The 19,963-nt window shown below is 38.9% G+C and overlaps 1 protein-coding gene across 5 annotated transcripts in view; it reads left to right on the top strand.

Annotated features, from left to right (window-relative positions):
* Positions 1 to 11,237, top strand: part of LOC132821532 (inactive N-acetylated-alpha-linked acidic dipeptidase-like protein 2) — a 973,299-nt gene extending 962,062 nt beyond the window's left edge. For all 5 annotated transcript variants that reach the window (XM_060834141.1, XM_060834143.1, XM_060834142.1 and 2 more), the window contains 2 exons: positions 7,372 to 7,529; positions 10,776 to 11,237. In XM_060834141.1, the coding sequence (XP_060690124.1) occupies positions 7,372 to 7,529; positions 10,776 to 10,825 (208 nt within the window). In that variant the 3' untranslated portion in view covers positions 10,826 to 11,237. The remainder of the gene's footprint in view (positions 1 to 7,371; positions 7,530 to 10,775) is intronic.
* The last annotated feature ends 8,726 nt before the right edge of the window (positions 11,238 to 19,963 follow it).

The following is a 19,963-nucleotide window of genomic DNA, read 5'->3' as shown; positions in this document are numbered from 1 at the left end:
ATACCTTCTTGCTTGCAATGTTGAGCACATTGTCATAGAAAAATTCTTTGATCCACTATCAGAACATTTTCCTTTGCAGCTGTGTTTTAACATAAAGGCGAAAAGCATTTTATACTGTAGGACTTGTGTGTGTGCTTGTTCTTCCTTTGACAATAAAACAGCTTTTACGAGATATATTTTGTCCTGGTTTTTTTCTTGAAGAGAGATTTTGAACCATAGGTAGAGAGTTGTCTATTCGCAGCCAATAAAGTAAACAGCTTGTGAGACCTTGGGGATTTTGTTTTAAAAAGTTAGATTAATAGAAGCAGTATGAATGGGGAGAGGCAGGCTCACACAGAACCAGGGTTTTAGTTTAGCAGTTGTTGGGGTTTTCAAGTTGGCTGTGGAAGCTGTGTCTCTTTCTTTCTCTCTCTCTCTCTCTACCAGAATTATCTCTCTCTGTTGCCAGAATTGCACGTGAAATACAATCTGTGTTACTGACTGTGCCTTTGCCAAGGGCAAATTTATGGGATGTTACTACGTTGGGACAAAGTTAAAAATCACACAAAACTAGATTATAGTCCAACAGGTTTATTTGGAAGTACTTGGGACAGTTGATGTTTGTAATTTAAATAATTTATTATTCTGTTACATTTTCCAATAGAGTTAAAATTATACCTTTTCTTCTTTCTTTTATTTATAACTGGATGTAAAAATAAAGTGTATTTTGTTTAAAGACGAGTAGTGTGACCAATCGAATTACATCTGGAACACATCACCTTACACTTGTCTTTAAATAAGATAAAAATTAGGAACTAGGCTAACTCTTTGATGTATTTGTAGGTGATATGAGTTGGTCTATAACATTCCATTCACAGTGTCAAATAATGTTCTTCTCTTGCAGCTGGTATATTAAAATATTATCACTTTATACGATAAAAATAGTATTTTTCAGTGGTTACATCCTCAGCATAAAGGGATAATTTTTGAAATAGTGATTATGCACTTCATTAGGGGCCACATTATTTTTTTTCAGTGCTGTTCTGGAGATTTTCCTCAAAGTTTATTTTTGATTTTTCAGAGGATTTTATTTTGGTTTTTAGGAGGTTCATTTTCCTTCTCACTATCTCTATTAAGTGATGCCGTCATGTAGTAACAATACCTTCTGTATTTTTGTTGGTACATAGCTGATTTGAACTTGTGCAAAGTCAAAGAAATTCATTAATATCCTCAATAATCATCATTGCTTTTCAAATGCAAAGCTATAGCACAACAGTATTAATTTTTGAAATTAAAATATGTTTTTACACAAGACAGCAGGCATGGATTAGCAACAGAGGCAATAAGTTTCTTTTGCCCCCCAAAAGAACTGACACATACTTTTACACAAATAAAGCCTTCACTCTAAACACACTAACTTTCTCCCACATTTGGTTCTGAAAGGCCAGTGAACTTATTAGCAGCAAATGCAGATAGGATTCTACCTGGGCTTGGAGAAACACATGAGCAAGCGAGAACGAGAGACACACACAAACTCTGATGTAATGAATGGGTTGATTTCACTGAGATAGAGATTTCCTGCATGTTTTGGTGTTTCATGATGAATTTGCCCTCCTTGTCTCCATTTACTTTGAGCCCTGCACTGCATGGTGGTTCTTATGGTTGGTTGCTGTAGATTAAGTTTTCTTATAATTTGGAACAAGAATTATTAGCCATGACTTTAGCTTTAAAAGGGAAGTAAATTATTTACAAATGGTGGAAGTCTAACCTCACAGTTACTCAATTAATACATTTCCACATCTATAGCTCCACTTATAATCAAGAATTAGCAAATATTTATGAGCAAGAGTTGTAAGGGTTATCAAAAATATTAGCACACAATATCCAAGCCATCATCTTAAAATTAATAACATTAGAAACATGTATGTTACAAATGCACACTTCATTTGTTCTCACTAACTGGGTTAATAGCTACTGCAACTATAAGCACTGGAAGTCTTAAACAGGAAGTAAATGTTTCTTTTGATCTCAGTAGCTCAGACATAGAGTTTGGGGAGCAGCACTGAGATATCTTCAAGGAACAAAGTGGCAGCTTAGAAAATCAGAGCAGGAATAATCCATTCAGCCAATTGATACTTTTGTAGCTTTATCAGACCTTCTCCCCTTAATAAGTCCATAAGATATAGGAGCAGAATTAGGTCATTCGGCCCATTGAATCTGCTCCACCATTCTATCGTGGCTGATACGTTTCTCAACCCCGTTCTTTGATCCTATTGCTAATCAAGAACCTAGCTCTGTCTTAAATACACTCGATGACTTACCCTCCACCACCCTCTGTGGCAATGAGTTTCATAGATTCGCCATCCTCTGGCTTATGAAATTCCTCATCTCAGTTCTAAATAGTGTTGCCTCTTCACGCTTAAGCTGTGCCCTCAGGTCATAGTTGCTCTTACTAGTGGAAACATCTTCTCCATCTTCACTTTATCCAGGCCTCTCAGTATTCTATAAGTTTCAATCAGATCCTCCTTTTATTTTTAATCTCCATTGAGTACAGACCCACAGTCCTCAATTACTCCTCTTATCACAAGCCTTTTATTCCGGGGATCATTCTTGAAATCCTCCTCTTGAACCCCTCCAAAGCCAACACGTCCTTCCGTTGAAAGGAGGCCCAAAACTGCTCACAATATTCTGAGCAGACCCTCTCTCAGCTTCAGCAGTATATCTTTGTTTCTATATTCTAGCCCTCTTGAAATAAATGCTAACATTGTATTTGCTTTCCTAAACGCCAACTAAACCTGCATATTAACCTTAAGAAAAGCCTGAACTAAGAGTCGAGTCCCTTTGTACTTCAGATTTCTGAAGCCCTTGTTAGTTTAGAATCCAGTCTCTGCCTTTATTCTTCCTGTCAAATGCATAACCACACACTTTCCCACATGGTATTCCATCACTTCTTTGCCCACTCTCCTCTTCCAAGTCCTTCTGCTTCATTAACACCAGAGCCACGTGGCACGAAACACAGTCATTTTGGTGCAACTTGTCCATGCCCACCATGTTTCCCTAAACTGAACTAATCCCATTTGTCTGCTTTTGGCCCATATCGCTCTAAAGCTTTCCTTTTGATATATTTGAAAATGTGTTGCTGGTGATGAGGCGCTGCTCCTCCACATCTTCCGCCTGGGAACCCTCCAACCACAAGGACTGAACTCAGATTTCTCCAGTTTCCTCATTTCCCCTCCCCCCACCTTGTCTCAGTCGGTTCCCTCAACTCAGCACCACCCTCCTAACCTGCAATCTTCTTCCTGACCTCTCCGCCCCCACCCCACTCCGGCCTATCACCCTCACCTTGACCTCCTTCCACCTATCACATCTCCATCGCCCCTCCCCCAAGTCCCTCCTCCCTACCTTTTATCTTAGCCTGCTTGGCACACTCTCCTCATTCCTGATGAAGGGCTTATGCCCGAAACGTCGAATTTCCTATTCCTTGGATGCTGCCTAACCTGCTGTGCTTTAACCAGCAACACATTTTCAGCTGTGATCTCCAGCATCTGCAGACCTCATTTTTTACCTTTTGATATATTTGTCCTAATGTTTTTTTTCAATGTTGTAACTGTACCTGCACCTACCACTTCCTCTGGCAATTCATTCCACATACAATTCACTCTGTGTGTGAAAAAGTTGCTCTTCAGCTTCTCTTTAAATCCTTCTCCTCCCACTTGATAGTCACATCTTTATATCCTTGGCCACTAACCAAATTTGAGGTAGTTAATCTAAGGGGTGTGACTACTTCCTGAAACACAGACTAAGGAACTCTTTTCCCCTCCTTTGACATGTCACAGTGTTTGACGCTCAGACTGCAGCTCATCAATTCTGAGCTGAAGTTCCTCAAACAACCAACACTCACAACGTTAAAAATCACACAACACCAGGTTATAGTCCAACAGGTTTAATTGGAAGCACACTAGCTTTCGGAGCGATGCTCCTTCATCAGGTGATAGTAGGGCTCGATTGTAACACAGAATTTATAGCAAATACTTACAGTTTTTTGCTATAAATTCTGTGTTACGATCGAGCCTTCCACTATCACCTGATGAAGGAGCGTAGCTCCGAAAGCTAGTGTGCTTCCAATTAAACCTGTTGGACTATAACCTGGTGTTGTGTGATTTTTAACTTTGTACACTCCAGTCCAACACCGGCATCTCCAAATCAACACTCACAACAGATGTGATGACTATGAAACACAATTGGGTCCACCAGCTCCCACATCATACAGTTATAACAGCCTGCTTGGCCCTGCATCTCTATTTTACTTACTTGTTCTTAATTTGATTTTTAAAAATTCCTTACTGATCTTTTAGTTTATAAATCTATAAATATTTCACCAATTTACCTTCAATTTTCAAGTAACCTTTAATAAACAGTTAAATGAGTAGCTATTACCAACTAATGAAATTATGGTTTTCCTGTGATGTCACTATTTTGTGCTGGGTCCCTGATTCTACACCTTATTTCATCCTGTTCAGAAAACCTTACAAACTACGAGCCAGGAGAAAAAGCACCCCTTCCCATTACACTGAATGCTTACACTGCCTCCAAAGTCCCCAAGGTATTTACTCTCTCGGGCTGTGTCTCACACTTGATGTGATTTCTCCTTCCTGATGCAGTTAACAGGTCATGTGTTTTCAATCGGCCCCTCTTAATTTGAGTTGAGATGACTCTCACTAGTTAAGCTTCAAAAGCAAACCATACCTATTGAAGCCCTATTCAGGCTTCAGGTGATAGACTCATAACTTTCCCTTAGTCAGTTGACCTTCTAACCAGACTACTGATTTTTAAACTTTTAAAGCAAAGAAAGTAACATTTACCAGTTCCATTTTCACGCTGTCTCCAAATTCCCTGAATTATATGCTCACTCAGGATGTGTTTCACTCTTGTTATGATCTCTCCTTGCTGACCGTGTGCTGCTTAGTTGTCTACCTTTACCTTATAGAAATCTACTTTTTTCTTAACTATATTAAACAATTTCACTTCCATAGTTTTCTGTGGTAGATAATTCCACAGGCTCACCACCTCTACAAATAAAGAGATTTCTCCTCATCTCATTCTGAAATGGTTTCTATCCTGAGACCAAGGCAAAAACAGAAATTGCTGAAGAATCTCAGCAGGTTTGGCAGCATCTGTGAGAAGAAAGTAGTTAACATTGCAAGTCTGGTGACAGTACATCAGAACTGAGACCGTGACCACGTGCTCATGAGTTCTGGCCAGGAAAACATCTTCTCTGCATCCAGTCTGTCCAGCCCTGTCAGTATTTTATACATTTCACTGAGATCCCCTCTCATTATCCTATTATGGGGATAAGGCAAGAAAGTGGAGTTGAGGATTATCAGATTACCCACGACCTCATTGAATGGCACTGCAGAGTCAATGTCCTGAATGGCCTAAATCTGCTCCTGCATCTTATGGTCTTTTGGCCACTGAACTGCCTGATTTTCTCTTGTGTCAGCTTAAAGAGTTGCCTGGTGTAGAAATCAGAGATCCTAAATCCCACACTTTGATAATCACATATTGCATCAATATGGCAGATTCACACATAGTCAAACAGTCTAATAACAAAAACTATAAAACGCACCCAAATGGATAGAATTTTATGGAGCATGTGGAAGTATTTCGTTTGTTTGATTTTATTTAATGGTGTTACGTGGCTGGTGATACACGAGATTCAAGCTAGTAATATTTTAACACAGTTTTTAAAAATAATTTGAGACCATTAATTAATGCAGAAGTTTTAGAATGTACTGGTTTTAAGTTTATAAAATTAAGTAAGTGAACTGTCTTAGTCATTGCTCACATGTAGATTTCTAATATTGTGATCTCACTTACAAAAAGGCACAAATTTAATATCTGTGTTATTTTGCCATTTTGCTGTCTACTTGCATGTTTCTATTTCAACAAGCTTGCTGATGTATCTGTTATTTCAATTTTAACTGGAAGTAATTTAGAGATGAGTAGAACCTCATTGATTAAGGGATTAAATAATTGATTTGAATAAAAATTGAAAATATTACCAACAAGATGACACATTTCACTAAAATATTTGACATCTATATTATGATACAGATTATAGAAAAACTATCTTGATTTTTACAATTTTGATCATGCTGAGTTGGCTATCACTTAATGAAGGTTGTATTCATAACTTCTCCAATTGCTAACCGTCTATATTTCCAATTGACTTTCAATTATAAGTTATTGGAGTTAACAGTTCAGTTTGACTGAAAAATCATTGATTTTAAACATTAATACTGTTACCATTCACACATGCCAGTATAATATTTCTGGCATTTTCAGTTCTCTTTCAGATCTCCAACATCTATAGTATTTTGCATTAGCACTTTTATTCTGACTTGCTTATGACAAATGTAATGAAGAATTTATGTTCCTGCTTTGTTTGCCTGATTCATGTATTATGTACTTGAAAGCAAGATTCAAACCATATCCACACATTATTTTAAAGTTCTGCATTTTGAAATACAAGTAATAGTTGTCCCAAGGCATCTACTCCAACAGAATCTATTGTTAAACAATCAGAAATATATTTTCAATTCACAAATAATTATTACAATATTATATTAAACTGGTATTTTAACTACCATAGGCTCCTCCCTTTTCTATATTGTGTGAACAGGGAAAACAATGATCTATTTCTTACATTAATCGCATGGAAGAATTATTAATGAGCAACACAGAGTCTGAACTAGGAAGTACCATCAGAATAATGAAATCAATGTCAAATCAGGTACAAAATGCTAAATAAGAAGGGAAAACATAGACTGGATGATGGGAGAGATAGAAAAAAAATGAAAAGATTTCAAAAATGACAGTTGTTAAAATCACCAGTAACAATTAAGATCTGAATTAGTATTCATGGCAATATTTATAATTGCAGTAATTAAAAATAATTAAATGTTAAAGTTAAAAAAAAGTGCTTAGTCAAGACTCAATTTAAAGCATTGTCCCAAATTTAATTTGTATTTGTGATGTCAGTATAGGAATTGCCACATTGTTCAAAGCATTTGAATGGGAGGCAGACAACAAGAAGTAACTTTTGCAGTTTAGAGGAGTAGCACATCTTGGGCAGTGTCATCTGAATTTCTGTGTTTGACCTGGCTGAAGGTGCTATCTGATTTACCCATAAATAATGGTGAGTCCTAATGGTTAAAAAAACACAATCACTGAAACACTCAGTCCATCATAACTACTTCTATTTCTATTATTACAAATCTAATAAATATTCTATAAAATGTAGAAATTTTTAGAACATGGTCACAATGTATTTTAAATATTTTAATGTTGGATATTTTTTATAGTAATTAGCATGTATTATTTGTGTTTCAGAAATATTCTATATCATCTCAATGAGCCATCAAGCCAGTTCTCTGTCATGAAAGAAGCTGTTAACCACTGCAACCTTCAGAAGACAAACCAAACTCTAACCAAAATTATATCTATGGTGCAGAACAGCATTAGATCTGCTCAGGTTTACTTAAAGACAGGTTTGGATGTGTTTGAGAATATTCAAAATCCAAAAATAACAAACTGACTTTTAGAAATAGAAATATGCAATATAGAGGGTGGAAGATTTTTTTCTGCAGAGGTAGATACATTACTGAAAAAAAACACAAATTTACCAAAGGACCCACTTACAATCAGAATTATATATGGGGCCAATTTCAAATGCACAAAGTATCTATTTAATGGTTATCTTCACTGATAAGTAATGGTTTTTGTGAACAACTGAGTCAGGTACTCAAACATATTTACTTACAGAATTCAAATTGGGCCCAATCATTTTACCATCTATTTGCAATGATAGGATAATAATAGGGATAATAATGCAATGCTTGTTGATAATGATTACGTGGAAACTTGATCATCAAATGATGAGATGTTTCCTGTCTTCTAGGGTTGTTAACTGTCTGATTGGAAAGATTTGGAAAAATAAATGCACATTCACAGAAATAATACATTCAATCCATTAACAGACTGAGCAATGAAGCCAATGAATGTTGTATAAGCACTTAATTATTTTCATTATAAGCTACCTTCAAAATGGGCAATTAATGAAATTGACAAAGTCTTAGAGTTTTATTTGGCTATTAAAACATAATGTGCCTTTCAAATTGAGGTGTATGTTATCTTGTATATAAGAGTATTATTCATTGCAACCTGTGGAATAATATCATAAGGCAATATAATTTGTGACAAACAAATACCTTATGTAAAAGAGTGACCACTCTTCATTTTTCAATCTGTCAAATGGAACAGAAATGAAATCTTTTCTTTGGGTTAATCTGCAGAATGTATTGTTGTAATGTTCTCTGAAGTAGCTGAACCATTATGTTTTGACAATTGAATGCATGTTGAGAAACTGAATCTTTGGTACCTATTTAATTTTGTAAATCAAAATGCTGGCTTATGAAAGATTTACAATGCAAAACAATGGAATTATGATTTTTATTCACTAACATGACAGATTGATGCCTAATCCTTTACCGTGCTTCTGTGCTACTCCTATCTTTTAATGTGCAGGAAAAGTTTAAAATTGTAACATAATTTCCAAATAATCAACTTAAGTTAATTTGAAATACACGTGTTCCATAATTGTTAATTAATTGAAAGGTCACATGACATGTTTCTTTCAGCTCAAGTGAAACTGAAGATGCTGGAAATGGTGTTCTATCAGTTTGATTTTCTTCAAAAACTGTGAAAAGAGTTCCCTTCAGACCACCTCACATATATAAACACCAGGAGATGTTCTGCTCCTTCATTTAAAACTTAACAGCGCAGAATTGTAATGTATGAGGCTGTACTTTGACAAATAAGTTATGAATTCTTAGTTTAGGCTAACGCACAGTTATTGGCCTGAATTCATGGTCCTACAAAATGTTTTTTACAAACATAGTAACTTAGCAGACTGAAAGATAAATGAATTCAATGGTACAGGGTGTAATAGTTTAGCAAAATGACTTGACTGGCAAATAACACGTATATCTATGTCATCTAAATAACATGCGAGTTTTCCAAAACTCACCAATCCTTATTACAACACCAAACAACTGGCAGTAATTTTGGTTTAGGATTATACTCCTGATTCTGATCTTTCTAATAAAAAACAAACAGAAAAATATGCTCCATACATCTCAGTTAAATTCGATGCAGCAGGTTGTCTGCAAATGTAACCTCTGGTTCAAAGAATCATGCACAATTCAGGTGGCGCAATGAATAGAAGGTTGTACAAATAAAAGTGAAAGATAAACTGAGTAAAATATTAAATATTTATGTGAATATATCAGTAACTAATCACTGAAATTTCTATTTTTGATTGGTTAGTCGAAAATCAGGAATGAATGTGAAAGCTATTTTGATGTGGTTCCAAACAGATTGTAAATAGTGACCACAAACACACAGGATGTTGGAGAAACTGAACAGATTTGTCAACATCCGTGGAGAGGGAAACAGACTTCTTCAGAGTTCAGAGTCACACTGGACTCTCAACATTTCTCAATCCATAAATGCTATTAAACTGTGCTGAGATCCTGCAGCATTCTGTGTTTGTTTCAGATTTCCAGCATCTGCAATATGTTATTTTTCTGTAAATAATGTTGATTTGACTTAGAAAAACATTATTGGGTGACAAGTAATTGCTGATACCTATAGACAATCTCACTTCACGGAGAAACAGTTACTGTGATCTTTCACCTTACTGAGTTTAAAATGTTAACTCTTAAATTATGCTGTGTCACTTAGTAGGAAAAAGTGGACCTGTTACAAATGAATTCTTGCATTAAAATAAGAGAGGAAGGAACTGCACACAATCATGTTGAGCATCTATACACTGTAAACCAATGGAAAAATTTCAAGAGTGCATTTTAAGAAATCTCTTTGTTTCTCTTCTCTTGTTTTAATCAAATTATTGTTAAACAGAGCTTTATGCCATATGGAGCTCTGATAAGGGCAGATGAATTTATGAAGTGCAAACTGAGCATGTTTTGTAACCAATGGTCAGTATAAAATCCAAAATAGAACTTGGGATTATCAGCTTCAGGTACAGCTGGTTGGTATGGATCACTTCTGTGCATTCAAGCCTCAACAGTAGATTTACAAACATCGACGGAATAAGAAGAAAAAATAATCTAAAGGTGATTTAAACTAAGATAAAACATCCAACTATTAGGATAAAGAGGACTTATTTCCATATATATTTAAACATGGTGTAGCCCTGATAAAACTGAAAAACATTGCATTTAATTCTTAATCCAGAGGCTAAGGGCTTTGATTCCTCAGTAAAATGCTGGCATTAGTTATTGATCAAATCATCTTGTGGAAAATTACTTTAATGCCAATGTAGAGGGTGAAGATTAACGGGAGGTGATCTTCAAATTTCACCCATATTGGATGCAGAGTTGGTGATGTATCCACTGCGCCTGCTAGATAATTTCAGTGGAATGACAGAACTATTTTTAATTCAGTCCATATTTAAGAAACTTGGCCAATGTTCATTCAGGAGGCAGTTTTGTACAATTCAACTAAAATTACAAAAGGTGTAAGATTAAATGAAGTTCTGCCTACTACCAGAAGTGGAGGAGATTACCAACAGCAGGCAAACTTATTTTTCTGGGACCTTAAAGCACATTCCTGTTGATATAGAGTATATTTCAGTTAAATAATTGACTTTTTCTTTAATAACACATATGTTCTGCCTTGAGGCACTGAATTCGAACCAGCCTTCTCCATTACAGGACAAAACAGCATCAAGAGAGATGCATCTGTACACAAGAAGACTTCATGAATCGGAGACTCGGATATATTTCTGTGGTAAATGTACCATATATTTTAGAGGACAGAAATTGTTACAATTGATTTGAATTCGATTGTTTGTTACAGCATAACAAAAAAGTTATTTTGTCATTCTGTATATATTTTTGATAAATTTTATCATTGAGTGATCACCTTTGTAACTTGCCAGTTTAAATTAAGTCACAACTAGGGTTTATTGACTCAGTGATCAGGAGGGAAGGATGCTGTTAAATGAGCAAACAACAACTTCACTGACCTTACAATAATTATGCTGTTTCAGCAAGTTGCAAGACTTGATTGAAATTTGTATTAATGCTCATAGGAAAATACTAACATTTTAAAAAAATACAATGAATGGATACTGTCAGAGGAATATACAGTTTATATACAAAATGTATACAAGGTACGATTTGTTATGGATTCTATTTTTAATTAAACAGATTTTTCATGGAACCTTTGAATATTTAAATGTTTTGCTTTTCACTATTCTCAAAATGCAAAATACCAAAAGGCAGCTGAACTGCACATACAGAACACTGGATGACTAACTTCATCTTCTCCAAAGTATATGTTTTCATGATGGACGTAATACAGTATATTGGTAGCACTGACCTGGGGCTTTGATTATAACATGGAACAGCTGCTTTAAAAAATTGATCATTCAAACAAAAATTAATTACCCTGCAATTCATCCATTAAATATATTTTAAGTTGTAATCACTGTCAGTGAGCACACAGGGGTTTATATATTTTTATACATTTACTAAGAGTAAGTGCGTAAGTGGAAATGAATCATAAAACATACTGAAAAATAATATTGGTTTAGTATTTCCCAATTTGTAAAAGTAGATTTCCAATTTCCAGATTTAAAGCAATAAATGCAGTCCAGTCAGTGACCAAAAACTCATGGTGTTGTTATCTGGACTGATATAATAAGCTCCTGTCATAGCATTTTCCATGTATTTTTAACACACAATCTGAAGTTCCAGTTTTGAATTAATAATAATAATATGTCAGGATTCACCATTATAATAGAATAAATTAGACAGCAATTTCTGGAAGATGTCCACTTGCAGTTAAATGTGTGAATCTGGATGTTGTGGTTTGAGCTACTTGTCTTCTCCAAAGGTCAAACTGTAGATATGAGTAATTTGGCAGTGAAAGACTTACAATAGTATAATGTCATGGTATTTGCCCCCAAGCTAAACCTGCCATAAAATGTTAGGGCTATACATCCTAGAATACATGAATTTTTAAGGGTACATTAATGTCACAGACAGCCCTGTCAGCCAAGTGCAACCAGTTCAAAGAGTCACAGGAAGTCTGTTAAGGAGCTGCGAGGAAATCAGTCTAAGGTCTGATCTCTCATCAGGCAGGACTGGCCATCCAAGTTAGTTAAGGGATATTCATGACCAGTCCTTAGTGATGGTCTGCTTAGAGTCAAGTCGGGTTATCAGATTGCTGTGAGAGGCAAGTTGGGAAACTCAGTTGTGAGGATTCAAGATAGCCTACTTGGATGTGATGGGTACAGCAATTGTGAAGGAGGATAACTCAATATATAAATGGGGGAGATTCTAGATGATTGGGGAAAAGGGATAATGCAGGAAGAGGAGGGGGTCAGCAACAGTCAGCGACATCTTGTCTCTGATGGAGGGTCAGTGTCCTCCAACCTAACCTCCCTGCTCTTGTTCTTTATAACACATTTAATAAAGTCAGGGATACTGTATATTTTATTGTAATTGTCTCCAGTTGTCCTGTCATCTTATGTCCATACAATCAGGCATCTCTGCTTCTGCTCACTCTTTCAAGTGGACAGTTTCTTTCATATTGTCTCTCCATGTTCTTTCTACCAAAGTGAATCACCTCATCATTCTTCATGTTGAATTTCATTCTATCCACTCCCTCCAGCATTGTGTCAATCTTTTCGAAGTTCTACACTGTCCTTTGCATAGTTTACTGTAGCGAAACATTCTGAAAATGTAAAGGTAACACCAAATTATATGCATTTGAGTAAAAGCGTTTCTAGCCTCTGACCTTTTTGAAAAGGGTGGCATTGAATGCCTTTTTTAAAAATTGTCACTCGTGATAATGTAGACCAGGAACACAAGGAGGAAAATTCAGGCACTCCTGTTTTCAAGTGCAGGGGTTTCAATTTGAAATTATCTACATGTTTTAAAGGCATTGTACCCCTCTTATAAGGACAGCTATATTCATTCTGCACTGATATTGTGTGGAGGAAGTGGCTAACGGAGAGGGCGAAACAACCAACAAGACAGAGGTCTCCCAAGTTTTCTGAAATGGCAATGGAGACGTTAGTGCAAGAGGTGTACAGTAAAAAATAAACTGTTTCTGTGTGGCACCAAGAGGGCTTCAAGATCCATCTTAAGAGATAGGGCGCAAGTGTACATGGTGTTTAATTCCCAGAATCTGGTCTGAGGATCTGACATTAGTGTTGCAAGTGGTTTAATGATCTAATTGGTTGTCAGGGTCAGAGCTGAAAGAGCTGAAAATGTGTTGCTGGAAGAGCGCAGCAGGTCAGGCAGCATCCAAGGAACAGGAAATTCGACGTTTTGGGCATAAGCCCTTCATCAGGGCTTATGCCTGAAACGTCGAATTTCCTGTTCCTTGGATGCTGCCTGACCTGCTGCGCTCTTCCAGCAACACATTTTCAGCTCTGATCCCCAGCATCTGCAGACCTCACTTTCTCCTCAGAGCTTAAAGAGGCTTGCAGGCTCTCCAAGCAGGCCAGCAATCTGCTCTCAAAACAGTCTATTAGGATTAGCGAGGTACTATTCTGGGAATGAGTTATGATTCCATGAAGCATGAACCTGCTGTTGTCCGAGCCCTATAGGACCCATCAGCCACCTCGACCAGCAGACAATAGACATTAAGTGCAGGAGTAGGCCATTCTGCCCTTCGAGCCAGTACCACCATTCAATATGATCATGGCTGATCATCCTCAATCAGTATCCTGTTCCTGCCTTACCCCCATAACGCTTGATTCCACTATCCTTAAGAGCTCTATCCAACTCTTTCTTGAAAGTATCAGGTTATAAATGAATTTACCCAGATATCCCACAATCCCAGAATGGTTAAGTCACTACAAAGACAGGTTAGTACCGATGCAAACTAATGCAACTCCGCAGCTTTATTAAAGAATAATTGCGGTAAGACTCTAAACTAACAATATTATTCCTAATCCTGTTTGATCTCCTTACCTACTTCCTACAGTCTCTTGTAACTTTAGTTGGCAGGGAAGGGAGGGGGTTTGCGAACTTGTTGTTCTCTTCCTGTCTCTTCCTTTGGATCGTCAGCTGGTCTTTGCCTTTGCCTGGTCACACCAATCGCTTCTTCTTTGTCTCCAGAAGGGCTACAGGTGAGCTCTGTCTTTATAGCTTTTTTGATTTGTTTTCCGGAAATTTCTGGACAATTAGGGAGACTTGGTCAAAACTTGGTCAATTGTTTGGAGGGCTTGCTAATGTGTAGCTGCTTTATGAAGCAGGGCATGGGTGTCTTTTTATCTGGTTTTTGGTCGAAAATATGCATTCTTCCTTTGATTGATAATTGTTGGGCATATTGTCTGCTTGGGATAAGAGTTGATGAGATGTATCCTTTTACACGACATTAATGTCATTAGCACCTGGATGCACGGTGTCTTTTCTGGGTTTGCAATTTGCTGAGCTTTATTTGGCCAATGTGTTCTCATACCCAGCATCCTTGCTTTTTGGCCAAGTTGCCAATCTACTTGGGCTTTAGCAACCACTGCTATCCCCTCTCAGGATGACTGCATGCATGCTTTCACCATTAACACATTCTCTGTGCTTTTGTTTGTGTCTTTAGATCATCCAGACTGTTCCCAAATGTCTTCAGATGATGCAGTCTGAAACAAGACCCAGTTACTCGAGTTTGATTTGCAGACTGCTGCAGTGGAAGTCAGCCTCCTTGCTGTGGTAGAGTTTGCTATGAGCTTTACTTTCAGGATTTTGAATAAAAGGATGCTGTGAGGTAGCAAAAGGTAGCAAATGGATTGAAAGGTATGGTTTTTTTTTGGAGCAATGGTAATGATGCAATGAGATCTTGGGGTAACCAGGATGTGAGTCACTATTCACATACCAATCCATTCAGGACAAAGAGTTCCTGCATTCTGACTCTTCTTCCTCCTGAGATGTCATTTGCAAACCTTGTGACAAGGTTGTGTCTTCATGAGAGTGAGGTTGTAGAGTGTGCTGCTGACCCATATTAATTTGGACACTCTCAGTACCCTTGAACATTCCTTGAGTGGTACAATCAGTGATACCATTGCTTTAGGGTGACTTTGGTTTGACCCACGGTGTTCCTTATTGCTGTTATGGTGCTTATTCGAGGCACATTGTCCTCATAGTTGGATTGTGGACAGAAGGCAGGATCCAGTGTATTAATGGAATCCCTCATCCCAACCTGCCAGTCCGGATTTGTCATGATGGCCTAAAGATGGTGGAAATGACTGACTGCCTCAGGATGAAAGCATCATGGCTGCTGCCAGAATAGTGAGCATTTGCTAACATGAAGTGCTTGTGCATGGTCATACACCATGTTGATTCAGCCCTTGTGGTTGAAGTACAATTCCCTGTTTGTGTGAGCCCAGAGAACTATGTGAGAAAAGTAGATGACTCCTTGCATCATTTAAAATCTCTTTACCCTGGCAAAGCCACATGCCCATTCCTCTTGCTTCTCCTGATAAAAAGAGACTGGTGTTCCCACAGCTGTTGTGTAGTGTTCTTTGATGCAATGACAAGGACACGGACGAGCAGATTGGGAGGCAGATTTTGGAAAGGTGCAGAAGTAACGAGGGTTATTGTCACAGGTGACTTCAACTTACCTAATATTTATTTTCTATTAGATTAGATTACTTACAGTGTGGAAACACAGGCCCTTCGGCCCAACAAGTCCACACCAACCCGCTGAAGTGCAACCCACCTGACCCATTCCCCTACATTTACCCCTTCACCCAACAGTACGGGCAATTTAGCATGGCCAATTCACCTAACCTGCGCATCTTTGGATTGTGGGAGGAAACGAGCATCCGGAGGAAACCCACACAGACACGGGGTGAACGTGCAAACTCCACACAGAGAGTCGCCTCAGGTAGGAATTGAACCGGGATCTCTGGTGCTGTGAGGCAGCAGTGCTAGCCACTGTGCCACCATCCTTTATTGCAAATACTTTGGATGGTGCACTCCTTCCCTCCACACACCTGTCTAGGTGGGTCCAGGAAGGATCCTCACCCAGTATGTAGAGGGCAGGCCATATTGGATTTGGTGCTTGGCAATGAAACAAGTCAAGTGTCAGATCTCTCATTTGGAGAGCATTTCAGTGATAGTGATCATAGCACCCTGGCATTTACCAAACTCATGGAGAGGGGTAGGAGCAGATGGTATGGTAAAGTATTTAATTGGGGGAGGGGGAATTACTTTGCTATTAGGCAGGAACTGTGGAGCATGAATTGGGAACAGATATTCTCAGGGAAATGCACAACAGAAATGTGGAGGTTGTTAAGGTAGCGCTTGCTGATTGTGCTGGACAGGTTTGTCCCACTGAGGCAAGGAAGGGATGATAGGGTGAAGGAACCTTGGTTGACAAGGGATGTGGAACATTTAGTGAAGAGGAAGCAAGGATCAGACAGGGCTGTAGAGAGTTACAAGGCAGCCAAGAAGGAACTGAAGAATGGACTTGGAAGAGCTAGAAGGGGGCATGAAAAAGCCTTGGTGAGTCAGGTGTAGGAAAACCCCAAGGTGATCGACACCTATGTCAGGAACAAGAGGATGGCCAGAGTGAGGGTAGGGTCAATCAGGAAGAATGGAGGGAACTTGTGCCTGGTGTCAGAGGAGGAAGGGGAGGTTCTTAATAAATAGTTTGCTTCAGTATTCACTAGTGAGATGGACCTTGTTTGTTGTGGGGCTAGTGTGAAAGAGGCTGATACATTCAAACAGGTTGATGTTAAGAAAGGACATGCCGGAAATTTTAAAAAACATAAGGATAGATAAGTTGCCTGGGTCAGACGGGATATACCCAAAGTTACTATGGGAAACAAGGCAAGAGATTGCTGCCCTTTTTGGCGATGATCTTTGTGTCCTCACTGTCCATTGGAGTAGTACCAGATAATTGGAGGATGGCAACTGTCATTGTCTTGTTCAAGAAAGGGAATAGGGATAACTCTGGGAATCACAGACCTGTCAGTCTTACGTCGGTGGTAGACAAGTTATTGATGAACACTTTCAAAGACAGGACTTATGATCACTTGGAAGACCATAGTTTGATTAGAGATAGTCAGCATGGCTTTGTGAGGTAATGCCACACAAGCTTTATTGAATTATTTGAGGATGTGACAAAACATGTTGGTGAAGGTAGAGCAGTGGATGTGGTGAACATGGATTTTAGCAAGGCATTTGATAAGGTACCGTATGGTAGGCTCATTCAGAAAGTAAGGAGTTGTGGGATACAAGGAAATTTGGCTGTCAGGATACAGAATTGGCTGGCCCATAGAAGACAGAAAGTTTTAATTAATGGAAAATATTCAGTTTGGAGCTCAGTGACAGTGGTGTTCCCCAGGGATCTGTTCTGGGACCTTTGCTCTTTGATTTTTGTAAATGACTTGGATGAGGAAGTGGAAGGGTAGGTTAGTAAGTTCGCTGATAACATGAAGCTAGGTGGAGTTGTGGAGGCCATTGTAGGTTGCAACAGGAGACTGATAGTATGCAGAGCTGGGCTAAGAAGTGGAGTTCAAACTGGAAAAGTGTGAAGTGATTCATTTTGCAATGTAAAATTTGAATGCTGTTTACAGGGTTAAAGACAGGATTCTTGGCAGTGTGGAGGAACAGAGGGAACTTGGGTCCACGTCCATAGATCTCTCAAAGTTACCACCCAAGTTTATGGAGTTGTTAAGAAGGCATATGGTGTGTTGGCTTTTATTTGTAGGACGGTTGAGTTTAAAAGCTGCGAGGTTATGGTGCAGCTCTATAAAACCCTGGTTAGATCACACTTGGAATATTGTGATCAGTTCTGTTCACTTACTTATAGGAAGGATGTGGAAACTGTAGAGAGGGTGCAGAGGAGATTTACCAGGATGTTGCCTGGGCTGGAAGGTATGTCTTATGAAGAAAGGTTGAGGGAGCCAAGGTTTTTCTCATCATAAGAAAGAAGGATGAGAGCTGAATTGATAGAGGTGTACAAGATAATGAAAGGCATAAATAAAGTGGATGGCCAGAGACTTTTTCCCAGGGTGGAAATGGCTATTACAAGAGGGCATAATTTTAAGGCGATTGGAGGAAGGGATAGGGGAGATGACAGAGATAGGTTCTTTACACAGAGATTAGAGGGTGCATGGCATGCATTACCAGCAGTGGTAGTAAAGTCAGATACATTAGGGACATTTAAGTGACACTTGGATTGACGTGTGGATGGTAATAAAATGAAGGGTATGTCAGTTAGTTTGATCTCAGAGCAGGCTAAAAGTTTGCCACAACATCAAGGGTCAAAGGGCCTGTGCTGTTCTGTGTAGAAGCTGAGGGCGATGGTGTGCTTGTTGGTCAATGGGAAAGCTGTCCGTGCCCCACTGTGCATCTTGAGGTCCTACTGAAGGAGATGGAACTGTTCAGTTGCACCTTCTTGGTGAACCACAGTTGCCTCACACACTGCTCCTGGCTGGGTTGGAGATAGGAAAAGAGCTCCCTCAAAACTCTTGTTCATACGGGGCTAATGTTAGTAGTCATCCTCCTTCTTCCTCTGTGCACATGTTCCCTTCTCTATTGTTTGCTCCACGATATTCCAAAGGAACAGAAACTAACACCTCGATAGTAGACTTCATGTTGATTGGACAGAAAACTCAACTGACCTGCAAGGATGAAACAATATTAACTTTAAAGTTCAAGAAGCCACCAAAACCCATTCAGACACAAACCACAAACTGTATTAGAGCTTTATGTCAAAAGCAGCTCATCTGCAAAGTTAACCCATTAGATAAAATGACAGACCTATCCCTTGTTGTGATCTGGAATAATACATGCAAATTATGTTATGTAATAGCTGTAGGACCCTGTAGCAACCTTACAAAGATGCTTCCCAAGGGTGGAATTAGATAAAAAGATAGAGTGAAGGTAGAAAATCAATACAGTTCGGGAATGGATTTTGAAGGACTTTAGATAACAATCTTATCAGGCTGTGATGTTATTGTTAGTTTGTTATCTCTCAGATGACACATATAGTTGTTTATAGTGTACATGTGCAATTTATGGAGTTTTACAGAAGTCTAAGTTTGAAGACAATCTTCACCTTGCCTTGTCCTTGTCCAATCTGTCTTGACCCAAACTACGGTGACACAGTGGTTAGCACTGCTGCCTCACAGCGCCAGGGACCCGGGTTCAATTCCCACCTCAGGCAACTGTTTGTGTGGAGTGTGCACATTCCCACCGTGTCTGCGTGGGTTTCCGCCGGGTGCTCTGGTTTCCCCTCTCAGTCCAAAAATGTGCAGGTTAGGTGAATTGGCCTGGCTAAATTGCCTGTAGTGTTAGGTGAAGGGGTAAATGTAGAGGAATGGGTCTGGGTGGGTTGCTCTTTGGAGGGTCAGTGTGGACTCGTTGGGCCGAAGGGCCTGTTTCCACACTGTAAATAATCTAATCAAGCTCTCAGGTGTGGCCTCAAACCACATCACAGCTGAGATGGTATCTGGATTTTGAAAGTGCAAAGAACCTGAATCAAATAAATCACAGAACTGACTGATGACACCATTTGACCTCTGTACGAGGCCGAGAAAGCCCTAGGTGCAAGAATGTCCAGGTGACCGTTTTCACCTCAAGCACATCAGAGCCTCGTGTTGCAACCATATACATCACTTTCGTTATATATAATTATAATTGTCTCATTATTACATATGTAAGCTGCTGCTGCTGCAAGCCTGTGCATGCAATTCAGCCGTTTTCATTTCAAAATTTATGTCTCAGCAAGGGCACCAGGATTCAGGAATGAAGGAGAGAACCCCGGGCACCGATACCACGGAAGTGCAGCCGCCCAGGATTGCAGCAGCCTGAGCTGCAGCGCTGTACTGTAAGCGCATGTCACGCTCTTTCCTTGTGTTTGCTCGGAGTCTCCGAGCTGG

This window comes from Hemiscyllium ocellatum, chromosome 13, assembly GCF_020745735.1.
Source record: "Hemiscyllium ocellatum isolate sHemOce1 chromosome 13, sHemOce1.pat.X.cur, whole genome shotgun sequence".
NCBI lineage: Eukaryota > Metazoa > Chordata > Chondrichthyes > Orectolobiformes > Hemiscylliidae > Hemiscyllium > Hemiscyllium ocellatum.
This window is presented reverse-complemented; position numbering and strand designations above follow the sequence as displayed.